Raw genomic sequence first — 21,183 nt, forward strand, 5'->3', positions numbered from 1 at the left:
CGAGCGGCAGCACTAGAAGAGCTAGCAAACTATATGCAAACATGGGTGCCAGGATGCACTGCCAACATGGTGAAGGATAAACTTGCCAACCTCAGAAGCACATACAGGAGAGCATACAAAGCTAATAAAAGCAAAAAATCGGGAGCAGCAGCAACACAAGCAAAGGAACCCAAACTGTGGTATTATAAACAGATGGCTTTTTTGCGGGACGAAATGGAAGGCAGGAAAACAATGTCGAGTCTTTCTTCCAACCTTTCCTCCATGCTACCTTCCAGCGGACATTCCCCAGATGACCACAGCCCTGCAGAGTCGGAGGAAGAGGGCCTGGCTGACAGAGATGCAGATCTGCCACCCTTCGATGAGGAGGTATAGTAGTTTCCTCTATATTTCTGGCGTAAATAATTCTTGGTGGATTAATGATTTGATATTGTAAAAGAAAAGCCAAGCTGGGAAAAAGCAAAAAAAAAGGTGTACAGACAAATAGGTGTCAGGGATGACAACTGCAGGGGTCAGAAGTAGAGTGTATTCAAGTAATAATGAACAGAAAATACTAAACGAAAAACATGAAAATGAGTGTGGTTTTATTTAGCGAAATTGTAAAAAATGTCCTTTTTTTTCCACACAGGAAGAAGAGATCAGCCAGGAGGTGGCAGATCCTCACGTCTCTGTCAGCCAGGAGGAGGCCGGGGTCAGTGGCAGCCAGGAGGAGGCCGGGGTCAGTGGCAGCCAGGAGGAGGCTGGGCCCAGTGGCCTGCAGCAGGTCCCCCCGGCCAGGAGAACCACCACCAGCCAGTCTTCTCCCCCCCAGGTGAGGCCATCAGGCCGAAGGAGGCAGTTGAGGCCTGTGGAGGAGGCAAGCCTCCGCATGATACAGGAGGCAAGCGCCATCATGAGGGCCCCCCTCAACCCCACAGAGGCCTTCAGTGCCTCATTGGCCCACGATTTGAATGAAGGGGAGGAGGACCAGAGAAGACTGGCAAAGGCCCTGATGAACCAGGTCCTTTGGTGGATGCAGAAGGGCCTGCTGACCCCAGACACTGGGCTATGTGACCCGGCCCGGCTTGCGGAACACCATCCTCCTGCTGCCACATCGACCCCACCTGCAAGACCCCGTGTTAGATCCGCTGGAAGGCTGCCTGGAGGGAAGGCTGGAAAGAGGAGGAAACGTTGATTCTCTGCCTTCCATTTCCTTCCACATAAAGGACATATTGTTTGGACTACCACAGTTTGGGTTCCTTTGTTTCTGTGCTGCTGCTTCATATTTTTGGGTTTGGCTCCTGAGGCTTGGAAGTTTATCCTTCACCATGTTGGAAATGCAAGTTTGCATATAGTTTGCTATCTATTCTAGTGCTGCCGTTCTGTTTATTTTTTGTGATGACATTTGCCTAAATAAAAGGCTTTTTGCTTTCATTTGAAAACATGTCTATTGTTTGTTATACTGTGGGGATTATTAGGCAGCAAACCTTTAACCTCCCTGGCGGTATGATTCTGTCAGAAAAAACATGCTAAAAGCGGTACCATTATTTGCAAGGAAATTTGGCGTTTTATATTGTAGGTCTGTAATTTTTAGAAATAACTCACTTAAATCTGACCAAACAAGATTCTAATAGGCATCCCAGGTATGACATTTTTTTAAAAACAAAATTATAAATTATAATATAATAAATAATTATAAATAATTATAACAAATAATAATATAATTATAATAAAAATTATTCAATAATGTAATCAAATCAAAATCACTGAAATTTGCTCAGTTGCAGAATTGTTGCTGTCATTATTTTTTTTTTTTTATGACGAATTTCCCCACAAATCGCTATCGCACAATTCTACAAGTGATTATAATTTATTATCGCTGTTTTTTAGCTGATCTAAAACTATTTTTGACATAAAGGGACACTTTTGGTTGCTATGGACAATCTACAGTTTGCAGGGAGAAAGAAACGTTTTTATTATATAAAATGACATGCATGACACAGGACAGACCACTAGGGACAGGGGGGGTGTGTTTTTTTTACATACAGTACTGTAATCTATAAGATTACAGTATACTGTATGTAAGGTGTTTGTTTACTTTTTTGAATTTGGCGCCGTTCTCCGTCCCCGTGCGTCGTAACGTCGCAGGGAACGGAGATCGGCGTCACACGGAGGCACTGTGTGAATCGAGCGAGGTCCCACTCGCTCACACAGCGCGGTGGCATCGCTGGATCCAGGGACAAGGTAAGTAACTTGTGCCTGTGGATCTAGCGAGGCAAGCCCGAGTCTGACTCGGGGTTTCCGCTCGCAGCAGGAAAATCTAACCCCGAGTCAGACTCGGGAAGACCGCCAGGCAGGTTAATAAATATACAATGGGTCATTTACAAAGGACACACTCCTTGGGGGGGGGGGGACATTTGGTGTGCCAACATGGTTTAATATTCTCAAATGAAACACAAAAAAAAACCAAAAAAAAAAAAAAACATGTTAAAAAAAATTAAACTAAATGGTGACATAACTAGAAACAACAAAAAACCAAAAAATATGCACATTCCTTTACAAAAATGACTACTATAAATTATGGAGGACCACCAACCAAAACACACGTCTGGCATAGAAAACATTATTAAAGGATTACATCACAAGCAAGAAATGTGACATTTCTGTATGGGACAACTCTATTGAAATTGCATCAGCAAGAGAACGGGGTTATTCTAGCAAGAGAAGAATTAATAAAACGAGGCAAGAAAATGTGGTTTAGTGCGCCTTTTTAAGACATTGTTCTCTTGCTAGAATAAAAGGTTTCTAATGACGAATGTGCCATATCCCAAACAAACGCGAGTTTTACCTGAACGAGCGCTCCCGTCTCCTCATTTGGACTGAGCATGCGCGGGGTTTTTGTACGCTGCTTTTGTGTACAGACGACCGAACATGTCTGACGGACACGATTCCAGCAGACTGTTTTAAAGCAAGACCAGGAAACAGTTGTTCGTTGGAAAACGGTCTGGCCGACGAATGTTTGCTGAAATCCTGTCCGTTACTGCCTACACACGAACGAACATGTCCGCTGAAACTGGTCCGCGGACCAGTTTCAGCAGACATGTTTGGTCGTGAGTACGGGGCCATAGGGTTACAAAATCATGTCTGTTTATCTATCTACCTTCCAATCTGGAAATCTGCCAACCAGTAACAAACAGAAATAAAAGCCTAAAAGAGATTAAAACCCTTTCAATTTTTTTTAAAAAAATATATATATTTGGCTGCCATTCCATCTTAACATTCAAACACATACTAACACATTATCAGTACTATACACTTAATCTACACGTATTCCATATCTTTATCTTTCCTAAAGAAAAACAAAAAGGACATTTCAACCATCTACATTAATAAAGTTTTTATAACATTTGTGATGTTTAAAAAACTGGAACACTTTTGCTAGCATTCAATAGAATAATTATTTACCTTTCTTGAACTGTACTGGATTTCATCTGTAAGCTTTTGATACTTTAGGGCCTCTCTCATTATTTCCTCAAATGTATGTTCCTCAGCCAAAAAGTGATCAACATCTAAATCTGCTTGGTTGGTTATCAGAAGGTTGTATTTGTCATATATTTTTAAGTGTTCTTTTGGCAAAAAACTTTCCAAAGCAACAAATTCTTTTACTTTTCTTTTGTGATTTTCCAAAACGTCCTCTAGGATGACTGGCCTTAAAGTTGTTTTTGACAGATCGTCCTGATTGGATGATAAGGAATAGTTGATATGGTGAAATGAAAGAAAATCAACATGTAACTTATTGCACTTTGCAATGCCAAATTATGAGTAGGTCCTTGTAATATGTATCAATTGACTGTAAATTGCTAATGAAGCACTAGAAAGAAAGTAAAGTCAGTGAGTAGACACAACATTCAAGCAGTTTTGTTGTCTACAGTTCACAGTTTCAGGTTACTTGAAACAAACAGTCAACTGGAGTGTATTTAAAGGGGTTGTAAAGGCAGATCGTTTTTATTATCTTAATGCATTCTATGCATTAAGATAAAAAAAAACTTTTGTGTATAGCAACCCCAGCACCCCCCTAATTACTTAATTGAGCCCCTTCTCTCTCCAGCAATGTTCACGAGAGTCTAAGTCATACAGCAAAAAGAAAAAGAACAGTGTATCCCATGCAGAGCAAACTGCTACTGTGTAGTGGCGACTAACCTGAGTAGGCACTCCCTCAAATGAGGGGTCTTTACCGTAGCCAAAATATCAGCACAAAAAACAAAAAGTACCTAATGGGAAACCTCAAGGTATGGGTATTCTGTAGGTAACAAGGGGCTACTATAGGTAAGAATGGCTATACACGTGGTTAAAAAATTTATCAAAGTTATTTAATGTTGAAAAAAGTCGCTACAAAACATAAATTACATAGCAGTAAAAAATTGCATACACAAAGGTGTATGCAAATTCATTTGCATGTGATAGAGCTAAACGAATGAACAATTGTGCACTAGTAGGGGATACTATGTGCAAAAATTAGACATACATGGAAGACAGTGACGAACATACAACATATATAGACAAACAGTCCGGACGTGAAAATAATCACAGCTGCTGTAATTTCCGGTCGGAAAACCCGAGTTAATAGTGATTATAAAAAAGGTTAAATACCAATAATTACTCCGGAACAAAACAGCAGATGTGATCCTGCGGGGAAGGAAGCAGAAGGCTGATATATGGGGAACAAGGAGGAACAAAATTGCCGCAATGCTTGAAAATAGAAAAGAGAAATTAATTTGCATACACCTTTGTGTATGCAATTTTTTACTGCTATGTAATTTATGTTTTGTAGCGACTTTTTTCAACATTAAATAACTTTGATAAATTTCTTAACCACGTGTATAGCCCTTCTTACCTATAGTAGCCCCTTGTTACCTACAGGATACCCATACCTTGAGGTTTCCCATTAGGTACTTTTTGTTCTAAGCCATACAGGACACTCCTGATTGGATGAGACAAAGCAGCGGCGCCATTGGTTCCCATGGCTGTCAATTAAAGTCAGTTAGCCAATTAGGAGAGAGGGGGTGGGGATGGGACAGGGCTTTGTGTCTGAATGGATATTGCTGGCTGTGGGGGCACTCTATAGGAGGGAGGGGCCGGAGCAGCGAAGAGGGATCCGAGAAGAGGAGGATCCGGGCTGCTCTGTACAAAACCAACTGCACATAGGAGGTAAGTACAGTATAACATGTTTGTTATTTAAAAAAAAAAAAAAGAAACGATACTTTATTTTAACTAAACTTTACCTAAGATAAATTGTGTTGTGATTTCCTTCTTATAATGCTAGCTTTCTGGCTGTTATGATGCTTATGAAGCTGGTTTTACTATTTTCTAAATTACTGACTTGAACCAAGTAGGCATTCCAGAAAAATAGGCTAAACGTTCTTAGCTGTACATTTGTTCTACCATGTATGTTAGAGACTCAAATTATTGAAGATAAAAGGCCAGCAGGACAGCCAGGCAACTAGCATGTGCAAAATGCAATAGCAGCCTCCATGTTTTGATCAAGAATAGTAAATGGCCCACAAAAAAACTGACAAATACTACACACATTGGAGAGATTTACTGAACTGGAGCACTCAGAATCTGGTGCAGTCATGCATGGTAGCCAATCAGCTTCAAACTTTAACTTGTTCAATTAAGCTTTAAAACAAAATCTGGAAGCTGCACCAGCTTTTGCATGCTCCCATTTTAGTAAATCCCCCCACTGTGACTGAGTTGCAAAAATTTTCACTCAAAAAGTAAAGTAAAGTAAATATGCACTTTAAATATCCAGTCATGTAAAAAACTGATTCCTCTCAACTTTGCATGACCAGTCATGTGCATATGCTCTTCACATGATTTGATAATTTAAGTAAATTACTTTTAAACCAGCACAGTTTAATAATGAAATATTACCATCTGCTATTCTCTGTTGTCAACAAACAATTGTTACAATTATTCCTATTGATTCGTAATAACAACATGCTTACTCAAACAAAAGTATAACCCATTTTGCAAATTATTACACTGCAAACGTGTTCTGAATCTTCACTGCACAGCAATGTTCAGATGTAGGATACTTTGATCCTAACATTAAATACGTTTTCTCTAACACTCCTGGACAGTGGCAGTGCGTCCATAAGGGCGCACGGGTACCGCCCCCTCTCTCCATCCACCCCCTCTATCACCAATAGATAGAGTCATGCATTGTATGAATCTATCTATGGTCGCCGCTGACACCCCCTATTCAGGCGCCCGCCCCCCTTTTCGGCACCTGAATTACAGTGGTTAGGTATTTTTTTGAAGCACCTGATTAGAGCCATAGGCTCTATTAGGCATCAAAAAAGGTGTGAATGTTTGCTTTCCTAACACTGGACTGCCTCTCCGCCAATCAGGTGCTCGGGTCTGTTACCTGTCACCTTGGCTGAAACAACAGGCGCTGTGATTGGATGCCTATCAGGTGTCCAATCATAGGAGAGGAAGAAAGGAGCGGGTGGGAGAAGACATCGAGGAAGAGCATGGAGGACACCAGACACCGCTCGCCTCCGTCACCCGCTGCCCCACCGAGATTGGGTAAGTGCCGGGCAGATGGCGGGCAGGTGGGGTTAGAGTTACAGCATTTAATTGGCACAGTGGTAGCATTTGGGGCACAATGGAAGCATTTGGGGCACAGTGGCAGCGTTGGATGGGCACAGTGGCAGCATTTGGGGAACAGTGGCAGCATTTGAGGGCACAGTGGCAGCATTTGGAGGGCACAGTGGCTGCGTTTGATGGCACAGTGGAAGCATTTGGGGCACAGTGGCTGCGTTTGATGGGTACAGTGGCTGCGTTTGATGGTACAGTGGCTGCGTTTGATGGGCACAGTGAGGCTGCAATTGATGTTTTTTTTTCAGAATTTTTCAGTTTCTTTGCGCCCCCCAAAACAAAAATTTGAGCACCAGCCACCACTGGTCCTGGAACTAATAATTTTTTTTTTTTTTTATGAAGTTAGAGAGCCAGGGGGTGTTTTTGTTTTTTATTTACCCCACTGTAAATGGATAAAGAAGCCAAAAGACAACTATACCTGTTTAATAAACTTCAGACCTGGAAAACCTAAAGAAGAAAAGCCTAGAGTAAAGCCTAAACTGACAGCACTAAGCCGGTGTTGTCGATAGTCACCTAAGTATCTTAGAGCCAGTCATGCTGGATGCTTTGAACCTAGCAGGGCAATTATGCATACATTTACAATACTAGATAGTATGGATGTTGTGCCTGGTTAGCATCCCTGAGTAATGCTTGTCACTTTGTTCAATTACATTTTTTTCTAAGCTTAAAAAATACTCTGTAGGCTATAGTGAAAGACCTGAAATATCAATGTCAGCACTGGACAGCTCATGGAAATGCTGCTGCTTATTAATCACAGGGCTCTCTTTTTTAATTGAAGTGTTAACTTGGACCTCATATTATTAACATATACATTTTTTGTAAGATCAGGTACAATATTTTTCATATAAATTAAATTCTAAGTAGCTCATGAAGTGTAGAATGATAGATACAGCAGTTCTACTATTTTATCAATCTTTAGTGCGTTAATTTTATTTTTCATTACATACAGTTGCAAATTCCCTTTAATGCATTAATTTATAGTGAACACCTAAAGGCAGCACATTTACTTTAGACATTTGCCTACATAAAATCCTGCTAACAGTTTAGCAGGTTTATCCTAAGCACCTGTTTCCTTCAAACACACAAAGCAGTTCCCAACAAAGATGATATTACAACTTAAAGTGTTTCTACACCCAGGACTCTGCATTCACTATATCTGGTCTCCCACAGTACATAGAACATGGAAATGCAATTATTTTACTAAACATAAATTGCTAAATACCTTTTTTTCCATCAGTAGTATATAGCAGTCTTGTGACTTCTATCAGTGTCTAGTTAAAGGTTTTAGGAAGAGTTTTCATTCTACTCTAACTGTCCTATGAGGCTGCAGGATCCCTGACCCTGTAGCCTCATACACACGCTCGTTTTTCTTGGCAAGAACCAGCAAGAAAACTGCTCCCTATTTTCTCGTCGAGATTCTTGTCAGCCTGTTTCCAGACGAGAAACCCGAGAGTGTGTATACTTACCTGTCGCCGTGGAAACCCGCGTATGCTCGAAATGACTTTGACGCATGCGCGGTAGCTTCCACGGCATAGGTAGGAAAAGAGGTAGGTGAAGAAAAACGGCGGCGACGACATCCAATGTGACGAGCTCATGCTCGTCATACGCGATGACGTCACTGCGTTCTTGCCTTTCAAAAGAACCCCTGGGCGAAACGACGTTACCTTGCAATGCTATTATAGCGAAAAGTAAAACATATTGTGTTGTTTTCAAAATTGTCGCTCTTCTTTTGTTTATAGCGGAAAAAATAAAAACCACAGAGGTGATTAAATACCACCAAAAGAAAGCTCTATTTGTGGAAAAAAATTGTTTGGGTATGTCCGCGCTATTGTCAGTTAAAAGAGGCAGTGCCATATCGCAAAAAATGGCCTGGTCATTGAGCAGCCAAATCTTCCGGGGCTGAAGTGGTTAATGCGCCAACTTTTTCACATGAACACACAAAAACTATGCAGATAGTGCCTAGTTTAAAAACCAAAGAGCCCAGTGCTGCCACAGGTTAACTAGTCTGTGACTTAAAGTGGAGTTCCAGCCTTTTTAGTGTTTATTAAAAGTCAGCAGCTACAAAAAGTGTAGCTGCCGACTTTTAATAAACAGACACTTACCTGCTCCACGGTCCAGCGATGTGGCTGCCCAGAGCTCCGCTCCTCTCCCCCCCTCTCCGGCCGGCACCTCCATTCAAAGTGTGGGCACTCACTGTGCATGCGTGAGTCGCGCTGCGCTCTATGAGTGGACAGGCGGTCTCCTGGGACCTGCCACGTGTCCCTGTAGATCGCCTAAAGGGAGAGGCCGCCTAAGGCGAGAAGAGAGGCTGCCTAAGGTGAGAAGAGAAGTCGCCGATGCGGTCCCTGGGCGGAAGGAGGAAGTGGGACAGCACTTCCTCCCCACCAAAAAAAAATTACATGCCAAATGTGGCATGTAAGGGGCAAGGAGTGCTTAAAGCGGAAGTTCCACTTTTGCCAAACTACAACTCCCACAATGCAGCGCAGCCTGTGCAGCAGCAGTCAGCCAGCAAATCGGCAGCCATCGTGGCCGAACTACAACTCCCACAATGCAGCGCAGCAGCAGCCAGCCAGCCAATCGGGGGCCGCCACGGCCGAGTTCTAGCAAATTTACAGACAGCGATCGCTGCCGTTTTAAAGATAATGTAAGCGGCCTGGGGGGGGGGGGGGAATCTCCACCTTTCCACCCGGCCCAGTCCGCCCCTGCTGTAATCTGTAAGATTACAGTATACTGTATGTATTGTGTGTTTTTACTTTTTTGAATTTGGCGCAGATCTCCGTCCCTGTGCGTCGCCATGTTGCAGGGAACGGAGCTCGGCGGCACTCGGACACTGTGAATCGAGCGAGGAGACAGCTCGATCATACAGCGGGAAGACATTGCAGGATCCAGGGGACAAGGTAAGTAACTTTGCCTGGATCCTGCAATGCGATCCTGAGTCTGGCTCGGGGATAACGCTAATGGTACTGAAATTCCACCCTGAGCCAGACTCGGGAATACCGCTAGGCAGGTTAATCTAATGAGCAGCACTACTTCAGTGTTCTATGGGCTCATTGAAATATTCCTATAGTTTATAACTATTATTTGTGTAGTGTCTATTTCATTTTTCATAGCTGTTCCAGCATATAACTTGTATACCGTATTTATCGGCGTATACCACGCACATTTTTTTGCCCTGAAAATCAGGGCAAAATCGTGGGTGCGCGATATACGCCGATACCCGCTTCCCGTGCTGTGTTTGAACCACTGTGCCGACATATACCGAGCGCAGTACACTCGGGTATAGTCAGGCAGGCTCGGCTCCGCTCGCGGTCACGTCCTGTGCGTCCTGTACGTCCTTTACGCGAGAGAAGCCGAGCCTGCCCGACTATACCCAAGTGTACTGCGCTCGGTATATGTCGGCGGAGTGGTTCAAACACATCGCGGGAAGCGGCTGAAAAACACAGCGGGGAGGACACCACGATGGCCGCAGAAGGACGCCGGACCGGACAAGGCCGCCGATGGACGCCGGACAAGACACCGACGAGGGGCATCCAAACTGTAAGTATTTTTTTTTTCCAGGAATTTTCCTTCTAGGTTGGGGGTGCGCGCTATGCGCCGGGGCGCGTTATAGCAAGATAAATACGGTAAATAATATTTTATACATGACACACATGTTACTAGCTTGCCAGTATGTTGTGTCTTTTTGCTTCTACTTCATAAAACATGGACACATATTTGCTTATGAAAATGTTTTATAATTCATTATATACCTATAATATTCTTCACATAAATGATTTGTTTTTAAGGAGTTGACAAAACTATAAATTGCCTTTTGCTATTTCACTTGCTGAAAGCACTAATTTAATGCCTTAACTTTTATATAAAGGCAGATTTTTCTCAAGCTGATAGGAATACACTGAATTTAATTTACTTACCCATTCAGAATAGAGCTTTGTTTCTACTCTTGGCACAAGACTTACAGCTTTAATCATCACATCATAAACATTGAGCAGCACAGTTTCATAATCATTAAAGTCAGGTTCAAATTTAATTGAAACATTGTCTAGAATGAGCCTCATTATAAAACCTGGATGTTCATAGGCACGGACTGAATCCTGAAAAAAACAACAACATTATTTATTTATTTTTAATTTTTGATGTGTCAAATATTCTGTAAATTTTTCTCTAAAACACAGAAACATTTTATTGAATTCATTTGTTTATATCTACTGGATGGCATGTGTCTAAGGTCATTAATACTGTAATTAATTTGCTTCAGTACACAGATGGCCACCTAAATCGAAAGGAAACAATTAGTAAAATAATCATGCACATAAACAATTTGAGATTATTTATCAATAAATTAACAGGCAACAGAATTGAGTACAAGATAATGATGTCAAGTGATATTTGCTAGAACTGTACTAAGATTGCTAAATGTATTGATGCATTATAATGCAGTCTGAAACCATTCACTGCCCATTAACAGAGGTTAACACATTTATTAAGGAAGTGAAAAGTGCAATTATTGCTTCATTATTGAATATAAGAAAAAAAAATTACATAAATGCAGATGGTGTGACTGATTTGCTAATGGAGCTGAAAATCTTCACACACGGGCCAAATGACGGGTGACAACGGGCAGTTCAAAAGAAGCTGGGCGACATTCGGCCCATGTGTACTGCAGGAGGAAGGGGCGTGACTGAAAAAGGTCTGCTGATTGACTCTCGATCAGTGCTCTCAGCCAACGGCTGACCATCCCCCTGTCAAACACAATTGCAAAGTAGAGGAGATCGTTGTACTAACATTGGATTATTAGTACAGCGGCTCCTACTGGTCCTTCAGGTTTTTTTCGTTCAGCCCGCTGGGTTGAGCAGAAAATCTAAAAACTTGTAGTCTGTACTAGGCTTAAAGGGGTTGTAAAGGTTTGTTTTGTATATTCTAAATAGGTTCCTTTAAGCTAGTGCATTGTTGGCTCACTTACCTTTTCCTTCCATTTCTCTTCTAAATGTTTTTTTGTCTTTGTTTTTTTTGTCTGAATTTCTCACTTCCTGTTCCTCCTCAGTAAGGTGTTCAGTAAGCTGTTCTAAATGACTTTCCACCGCTCGGATGATGGGGGCAAGCTTACTGAGGAGGAACAGGAAGTGAGAAATTCAAACAAAGAAAAAAAGAATGGAAAAATCCTGTTCACTTTGAATATCCATTCATGTACAGAAGAAATAAGTAAACAGGTATTTGCTTATCATATGAGTGTATAATTTAAGCGAACGTTCACACAATTTAATGTGTGAAGATTCTTAACTCCCTTGGTAAATCATACCATTTGTTTTAGCTTTCTGTTTATCAGTACTGCCTGTAATGTAGGAGGGGAGCAGATCTCTAAAAAAAACATGGACATCCATCCAGATTCACGGACGACAAAAAAAAAAAAACACCCCACCCGCCCCTATCTCCGGAAATCCATCTCATATTGTGTCTCCCTTTTGCCCCTTGCCCTTCCTGCACCATATCATCCTATCTATATAACTCGGTGAAAGCTTATAATTAACCCAGTCCTGCCATTTTAATTTAAATCCTCCTTCGCCTTCCACCCCCATGAACCTGAGCTGTTCAGCATAATATATATCGTTGATTTTACAAAGCCAGCTCCTCTCTGATGGACTCAAAGGGTCCTTCCAAAGTTTGGGGATCAGACTCTTTGCTGCATCTAGTGCATGGGGCAGCAGAGTTCTCATATACTGTTGAGTTGGCATTTCTGTCCCGTGGAACAAACAGACCCACGGATCGGCAGGTATTTTAATTCCGGTAATTTCCTCAATTATTAATAATACATTATTCCAATAAGTTTTAGTTTTGGGACAGGTCCACCATATATGTGACATAGTTCCCAGTTCAGAACAGCCCCTCCAACAATATTTGGTGGTTTCATCTTGGTAACGGTGTGCTATGGCCGGGGTTATATACCACCGTGCTAAACATTTGAAGTTCATTTCGATCATTGCACAATTAGTTAAAGTAATATGCGCCATTTTTAATATTTTCCTGACATCTATCTCGGTTTCGCCAGTTTCCAATTCCTCTTCCCATTTATTGATATAAGGAGGAAACCCAAGATTTTTCACTCCCATCAATATTTTGTAAGTTGAGGAGATCCCACCCCTTCTAGACCTCTTCTAGACCTCTTCCTAAAGAGATTGTATATTTAATGCTTGGAGCTTTATCAGTTATACAGGAAACTTATCCCACCTGTAATATAAAATTAATTTACAGATGTACCTGTAATCCTTGCATTTAATGAATTTAAATATATCATTTTCTTTTATTTGTCTGGAGAAAAGTGGAAAACCTACTGATTAATCAGGGTCTATTTCCCAGAACCACCAAAGAGCAGCTGTGTTAACAGTGGTGCCAAGCAGTATTGATGTTTTACTGTTCAAATCTGCTTGGTTCTCACTGGCCACCATCCGTAATATTTAGAGCCGGTTCACACTGCGGCGGCACGACTTCGGGGGCGACTCTGCAAGTCGTCCTGAAGACGACTTCAGAGGCAATTAGCAAAATTACTTCTGTATAGAAGTCAATGCAAATCGCCCCGAGCCGCCCCCGAAGTGGTACAAGAACCTTTTCCTAAGTCGGAGTGACTTGCGTCGCTCCTATTAGAACGGTTCTATTGCATAGAATGGGACGCGACTCATCAGGCGGCTGAGCCGCCTGACGAGTCGCCCCAGTGTGAACCGGCTCTTAGCATTTTATGGATTTGTAAGGTTTAACTGTGCCTGAATGACATTATTCACACTGGACACCGAGTTTCCAAAGTAGGGCAGTGTCATTCAAAGAACGACAAGCAATGTTGCTGAGCAGTCAGAACTGCTTGGAAATGTTGGATAGGGAGAACAGTCGCTGGGCCAAGTGGCAAGTTTAAAGGTTTTATTTACTGTCTGAAAACAGAAAGCCTCGTTATTACAATTTGAAAGCTAATGTATTACATAAAGTGTGTTTTTATTCTACTCACTGGTGGCTGTATTATCAAATCGGTATAATCCTGCATAGATGCTAAAGCAAGACTTTGCAGCTGCTCCGTCATTAATGTAGCAGCACAATTGAAAAAAGATTGCATTCTCTTGCTGTTACTGGGAATTTGCTTTTTCTTGTTTCCTTGGTAATAGATGTTTTGAATTTCTGCAAACCATCTGTAAAACAATACATTTTAATAATAACACATTGCATTCACAATAAGAAAAATACAGCCCCACACTGCAAACACCATTAGAGTTAACCTTTTTATACAATAGGTCCTTATGAAAAAAAAAGAATCTCACGCCTACCTTCATTCACTTGCCATGCACATGGTGAATGCAGCAAAGATGTGCATCCCACCCAACTGGCACTCTCCGGAGCTACCATCTGTAGCCGACTGGTTTACACGTATACAGAAAACTGTGGGGACGGAGAAACTTATACACGAAGCGAGAGACACCTCCCCCCCCCCCCCAAATTTGGAAAAGTACGGTCAATTGTGGCGACACTACATCACGACAAACTAATACAAGCAACTTAAGGCCTGTAGTAACCACAAATTTGCGGCAGGTGAGTGAGGAAGGATTGTAGAAATCTAAAACCCCCTTCCTTCCCTCCTCTTACCTAACACTTAGAGACGCTTACCATATCCCCCCAGTCCTCCAAAATACCCCTAGCCATCTCCTGTGACCCCTACCCTCACATTAATAATCCCATGTTTCAGATACCCGTACTCCAAACTTAATACATATGCATTTATAACATTTAACATACACAACACAACCAGACAGTCTCTGAAAGAACAGAAGAAATAGAGACTTATGCCGCGTACACACGATAATTTTTCGGCATGAAAAAAAAAACAAATAGGTAGATTCAGAAAGAGTTAGGCCGGCTTATCAGTAGATAAGCCGACCTAACTCAGAATCTACGCTGACTTATGTTTAAGTGTATTCTCAAACAGAGATACGCTTAAACATATCTAAGATACGACGGCTTGCGCCGTCCTATCTTAGGTTGCAATATTGAGGCTGGTCACTAGGTGGCGCTTCCATTGCGGTCGCGTAGAATATGTAAATTAGTAGATACGCCGATTTACGAATGTACGCCCAGCCGACGCAGTACATTTACGCCATTTACGTAAGAGATAGGCCGCCTAAAGTTAGAGCTAGGCCCTAGGTGGCGTAGCCAATGTTAAGTATGGCCGCCGTTCCCGCTTCGAAATTTGAAATTTTTACGTTGTTTGCGTAAGTCGTCCGTGAATAGGGATTTACGTAGTTTACGTCCACGTCGAAATCAATAGGCCCGTGCGGCGTACTTAGCCGCAATGCACACTGGGAAATGTAGGCGCCCGGCGCATGCGCAGTTAAAAAAATACGTCAAAAACGTAAGGTCAAAGCATATTAACATAAACTTAAATGCCTTAAGCTACGCCGCCGCAAAGTTGCGGCAATGTAAGTGAATCTACACAAACGTTTTTCAGCATGTAGAAAAAAAAAGGATTTTTGTACTCACCGTAAAATCCATTTCTCTGAGTTCATAGACGGACACAGCATCCTTTGACCTTAGGGTTATGTTCTTCCTACCAGGAGATTTTAGGCAGAATTCTTACAGCACTTAAGGTGTTAAAACTTTCCTTCATGCCGCTCCTCCCAGGGGGCGTGGCTCCCCCAGGCATAACCCACACCCTGCTCCAGCAGCTTCAGTTCGTAACAAGCAGTACAAACCAAGGAGGGGTGGGTGCTGTGTCCGTCTATGAACTCAGAGAAATTGATTTTACGGTGAGTACAAAAATCCTTTTTTCTCTTTCATTCATAGACGGACACAGCATCCTTTGACCTTAGGGACGTCCCCAAGCAGTGTCAAAAAAACGAGGGGTGGGAAAGATAACACAGCAAACAACAGGTTACACCCCAAACAAAACCAGAGTTACTCAACGGAGGAACTCCAACCTTAAACTGCCGCCTGTAACACCCTGCGGCCGAATGAGGCATCAGAAGATGCACTCACATCCACCTTATAAAACTTTGAAAAAGTGTGGACCGACGACCAGGTCGCAGCCTTACACACCTGTAACACAGAGGCTTGGTGTCGGAAAGCCCAGGAGGCTCCAATCGCCCTGGTCGAATGCGCCGTGACCCGAAAGGGAGGCGCCCGCCCCTTCAGGGCGTAGGCCTGAAGCACAACCTGTCGGATCCACCTGGAAATGGTGGCCGACGAGACTGCCAGGCCCTTACTGGGACCGGACGCAGACACGAACAGCGAGTCCGACTTCCGGAACGGAGCTGTCGCCGACAAGTAAACTCGAAGGGCCCGAACCACATCCAGAGAATGTAAAACGGCTTCCTTCGGGTTCTTCGGCTGAGGACATAATGATGGAACAACAATGTCCTCGTTAATGTGAAGGGCCGAAACGACCTTCGGAAGAAAAGAAGGTCGCGGACGCAGCACCGCCTTATCCTGATGGATGACCAAGTAGGGGGCCTTGCAAGACAAGGCCGCCAGTTCAGACACTCGTCTGATAGAGGTAATAGCTACCAGAAAGACCACCTTCTGCGACAAAGTCAGCAAGGGGATCTCCCGAATGTCCTCAAAGGGGGCACGCTGAAGCGCCGAGAGGACCAAGTTCAAGTCCCAAGAAGGTAGCGGAGGGCGCACCGGGGGGGCCACATGCCGGACCCCCTGCACAAACGTGCGAACCAAAGAGTGCGCTGCCACGGGACGCTGAAAATAAACAGCCAGAGCAGAAATCTGACTCTTGATCACGCTCAAGGCAAGAGCCGGGTCCACTCCCCGCTGTAGGAAGAGCAGGATCCGGGACACCACGTAAGTACGGGGGTGCCACTTCATCTCCTCACACATAGAGATGTATGCTTTCCATGTACGATGATAAATTTTTCGAGAAGTGGACTTCCGTGCACGCATCATGGTAGAGATTACCGGGCCCGACAGGCCCCGGTCCTTCAGTACCTGGTTCTCAACAGCCACGCCGTTAAAGCCAGTGACCGTAAAGCAGGATGGAAGATCGGGCCCTGAGACAGGAGATCTTCCCTCAGAGGCAGGCGCCAGGGGGCGTCTGCCACCAGACGTACCAGGTCCGCGTACCAAGAGCGACGCGGCCAATCTGGGGCGATCAGGATCGTTGGAATCCCTTCGGCTTCCACCCTGCACAGCAGGCGGGGTAGGAGCCTTAGAGGAGGGAAGGCGTAAATCAGGTGATATTGACCCCAGGGAGCCACTAACGCGTCTGACGCGTCTGCCCACGGGTCCCTTGACCTGGCCACAAACCGTGGTACCTTCCGATTGAGACGGGACGCCAGAAGGTCCACGTCTGGAGTGCCCCATTTTTGGCACAGGATCTGAAACACCTCCGGGTGGAGAGACCACTCCCCTTGATCCAGAGTCGTGCGACTTAGGAAGTCGGCTTGCCAATTCAGAACTCCCGGAATGTATACCGCTGACAGGGCCGGAACGGACCTTTCGGCCCACCGAAGTATGTGAGCGACCTCCGTCGCCGCAGCCGAGCTCCTTGTGCCGCCCTGATGATTGACGTACGCCACGGCCGTGGCGTTGTCGGACTGGATCCTGACAGGACGGCCCTGCAGCTCCAGGGACCACCTGACAAGGCACAGCTTGATCGCTCGGAGCTCCAGGATATTGATCGGCAGGCGGGACTCCTCCTGAGTCCAGCGCCCCTGGGCTGACTGGGTGCCCCAGACGCCCCCCCAGCCGAAGAGGCTGGCATCCGTCGTGACCACTGTCCAGCGGCACGGAAGAAAAGACTTCCCGGACCGAAGCACCGGAGACGTCAGCCACCATGCCAGGGAAGACTTGGCCAGATGGCTCAACCGAATCTGGCGATCCAGAGAAGATGGGACCCTGTCCCATCGTGACAGAATCTCCTTCTGTAGTACCCTGGTGTGAAATTGGGCATACGGAACCGCCTCGAAGGAGGCCACCATCAGACCCAGAACCCGCATGCAGAAGCGAAGAGACGACCACTTCTGGGTCGACAACTGTCTCACTGCAGATTGCAGGGTCCGCAGTTTTTCCGATGGGAGGAACACTTTTGCCTCCCCCGAATCCAAAACCAGCCCCAGGTGTTCCAGCCTCTGGGACGGAACCAACACTGATTTTTTGAGATTCAGAAGCCAGCCGAACTCCTGCAGAGTCCGACACGTGATGGACACGTCCTCCTCTAACTCTGAGCTTGAAGAAGCTCTCAGGAGAAGGTCGTCCAGGTATCCCACGATAGCGATCCCTCGCTGCCTTAGCAAGGCCAGGATCGGGGCGAGCACCTTGGTGAACACCCGTGGTGCCGACGCCAGCCCGAACGGGAGGGCCACGAATTGATAGTGGTCCTCCCCGATCGCAAAACGCAGATACCTTTGGTGGCTTGTGCAAACGGGGACATGCAGGTATGCGTCCATGATGTCCAAGGACGCCATGAAGTCCCCCTGGTGGAGGGCCGCTATGATAGAACGGACCGACTCCATCCTGAATCGCTGCACCTTGACAAAGGAGTTGAGGGCCTTTAGGTCCAGGACAGGGCGAACCCCTCCCTTCTTGGGAACCACGAACAGATTGGAGTAGAACCCCCGAAACCGTTCCAGCGAGGGAACCGGCACAACCACCCCTCTGTCCAGAAGATCCTGGACAGCCCCGGACAGGGCTAGCCGACGATCCGGAGGAAGCTGGAGGTTGGATGGAAAAAATCTGTTTGGGGGACAAGAGAGGAACTCTATCTTGTACCCCGAGGCGACCACCTCGCAAACCCAACGGTCGGTCAGAAGAGAATTCCACCGATCCGCGAAGTCGTGAAGCCGTCCCCCCACCCGAGACCCGGGCGGGGGCAGACCTTCATGCGGAAGCAGGCTTGTCCGCAGGCTTGTTTGGTTTGTTAAACCAGGGGCGCTTACGCCCGGCAGCAGGGGCTTTTGCCCCTTGCGGACCTTTTCCAGCCGCGCTGGGCGCACGAAAAAACCGCTTAGGGGTAGTAAAAGTAGGACCTTGCTTGCGGCGAGGTTCCTTACCCTTCCCCGACTGAGGGAGCAAGGTGCTCTTACCTCCAGTGGCATCCTTAATGATGTCATCCAGGGATGCCCCAAAGAGCCGTCCGCCCTTAAAGGGCAAATCCACCAAGGCCTTTTTCGAGGACTGGTCAGCCGACCAGCACTTCAGCCATATAAGGCGGCGCAGAACCACTGCGTAGACAGAAGCCCTGGAAAGCAAAGGAATCTAATCCATAGCCGCCTCACAGAGAAACTTCTGACCCTGAATCAACTGCTCAGCCAGGTCCCTAGAGGACTCGGAAGCACCCTGGACCTCCAGATCCTGCAGCAGGAGCTTCGCCCTTTCAGTTAGCGTCTGAGCAACCAGGGCTTCGGCCAGAGCCGGCCTTACCGCCGAACCCACCACCGAGAACAGGGAGCGGGCCACGGCCTCCACTCTCCTATCAGCGGGGTCCTTGAAAGCAGGAGCCCCCTCCACAGGCAACGTAGTAGCCTTACTCAGTCTGGACACAGGAGGGTCCACCGACGGAGGAGTGACCCACTTTTTTAAAAAGTCCTCCTCCAGGGGGTAACGGGTAGCAAAGCTTTTAGGAACAGTAAAAGCCTTTTGCGGTGTATCCCATTCCTTATACAACAAATTGTCCAAATAAGGAACACAAGGGAATACCTTAGCGGTACGCGGTGGTTTGCGGAATCCAAAAGGGACTGACACCGCTGGTGTCTCCGCCACATCCTCTAAATAAAGAGTCTCACGTACCGCAGTTATAAGAGCTCCAACAAATTCCTTGTCAGCAGACTCCGCAGCAGAGTCATCCTCGCTGATGTGGGTTAAGCCCGCATCCTCTGACATGACAGAACCAGAAGCAGCAACAGCGTTATCAGATTCTGCGTCAGAGATATCCCCAGAAACAGCCTCCGGGGGGGGGCGCTTTTTACCCCCCAACCGAGCACTGGCAGCTTCAAACCTGGTGAGAAAAGACTCCAGGACAGCCGACACCGATTCAACAGATGTGGCAGGGGAAGGGGCGCTAAGGGTTAATTCCGGCATTGTGAGGAATGAGGGGCCTGATTCAGGCTCCATATTGCAGCTGCCGTGTCACCCCCACTGCCAATGGCAGGAAAAAAGTTCCCCACAGGTCACCTCCCGGCCGCTAGAGCACAGTCTGGGGCCCCCTGAGACTCACCACCCCCCTGGTACAGCGCGGTCTGTGAAGGACAAGTGTGTGCTGAGGAGAAGCTGCAGCGCTGCGTCTGTCCCCTCAGAGGATTCGCAGTCTTTTTTCCCCGCCGAAACGGCCACTAGAGGCCGAACTAGTGCTGAAAACGGCGCCGGCCACAAGAAAATGGCCGCCGAATAATACAAGCGCGGCTCCGGCAAAATGGCCGCCATTGCGCAGTTTTAAAAAGACAGTGTACCCAAAAAAGACAGTACACCAAAACAGCACACAGCACACACAAAAATGCCCAGAATGACCACCACAGTCCCCTGCAGCGACACAGAACAGCCCCAGCCATACCCGAGTGAAAAAATATGAGCCCCAGGGAAAAAAAAACCCTGCACAGCCGTCACCCAAAGGGGGAAGGAGGGAGAGGAATAAGGGAGAGAGGAAAGCAGGGCGGACCCTCAGTCGACCTCCCAAGGGAAAACATTCCAGCCAGACCACTTACCTGAGTAAGGGGCCACTACTTACCTGTCCTGCGACTACCCGGCTGGAGGTATCCCAGACAGACCAACGTCCGCGAACGGCATGGTTGTCAGCCAGACACACTGTGACAAGGCCATAGAGACCGGTCATATGTGTGCCCTAGAACCGAAGTTCCCCGGCCGCCCCTGGAGCAATGGGGCCTGTCGTGGACGTCCCAAAGCGGAGCTGAGGGCCGGCACACGCTCGAAGGCTGAACCTGGGGGGACTACAAGGGTCGAGGACCCAGCCTGTCACCCAGTCGGCTGTTGATAGAAGAATCGCAGGATTCAAAAATAAAATAAAAAAAAGCGAGGAAAAAACTCGCAAGATGCAAAAAAATTCGCAAGAAAAAACTCCAGAGTCCAGGACTCCAGACAGAGCCTGACTCTCCTGACGGTTAGGCAGAAACAAACTGAAGCTGCTGGAGCAGGGTGTGGGTTATGCCTGGGGGAGCCACGCCCCCTGGGAGGAGCGGCATGAAGGAAAGTTTTAACACCTTAAGTGCTGTAAGAATTCTGCCTAAAATCTCCTGGTAGGAAGAACATAACCCTAAGGTCAAAGGATGCTGTGTCCGTCTATGAACGAAAGAGAAAAAACGTTTTTTCCAACTTCATCATTAAAACGACGTTGCCTACACACCATCGTTTTTTAAAAATGCTCTAGCAAAGCGCGGTGAGGTACAACACGTACAACGGGGAATATAATGGGGAAGTTCCATGCGGATGACGCCACCCTTGGGGCTGCTTTAGCTGATTCCGTGTTAGTAAAAGACGATTCGCGCTTTTCTGTCTGTTACAGCGTGATGAACATGCTTACTCCATTATGAGCGGTAGTTTTACTAGAACGAGCGC

At 45.8% G+C, this 21,183-nt stretch overlaps 1 protein-coding gene across 1 annotated transcript in view; it reads right to left on the reverse strand.

The window, feature by feature from the left end:
- The window catches only part of DNAH7 (dynein axonemal heavy chain 7), a 438,794-nt gene that overhangs the window by 365,768 nt on the left and 51,843 nt on the right, over positions 1-21,183 (reverse strand). Inside the window, exons 10-12 of the mRNA XM_040357086.1 lie at positions 13,631-13,808; positions 10,554-10,733; positions 3,442-3,711 (exon numbers count right to left, since the gene is read on the reverse strand). Coding sequence (XP_040213020.1) covers positions 3,442-3,711; positions 10,554-10,733; positions 13,631-13,808 — 628 coding nt within the window. The remainder of the gene's footprint in view (positions 1-3,441; positions 3,712-10,553; positions 10,734-13,630; positions 13,809-21,183) is intronic.

This window comes from Rana temporaria, chromosome 6, assembly GCF_905171775.1.
Source record: "Rana temporaria chromosome 6, aRanTem1.1, whole genome shotgun sequence".
Taxonomy (NCBI): domain Eukaryota; kingdom Metazoa; phylum Chordata; class Amphibia; order Anura; family Ranidae; genus Rana; species Rana temporaria.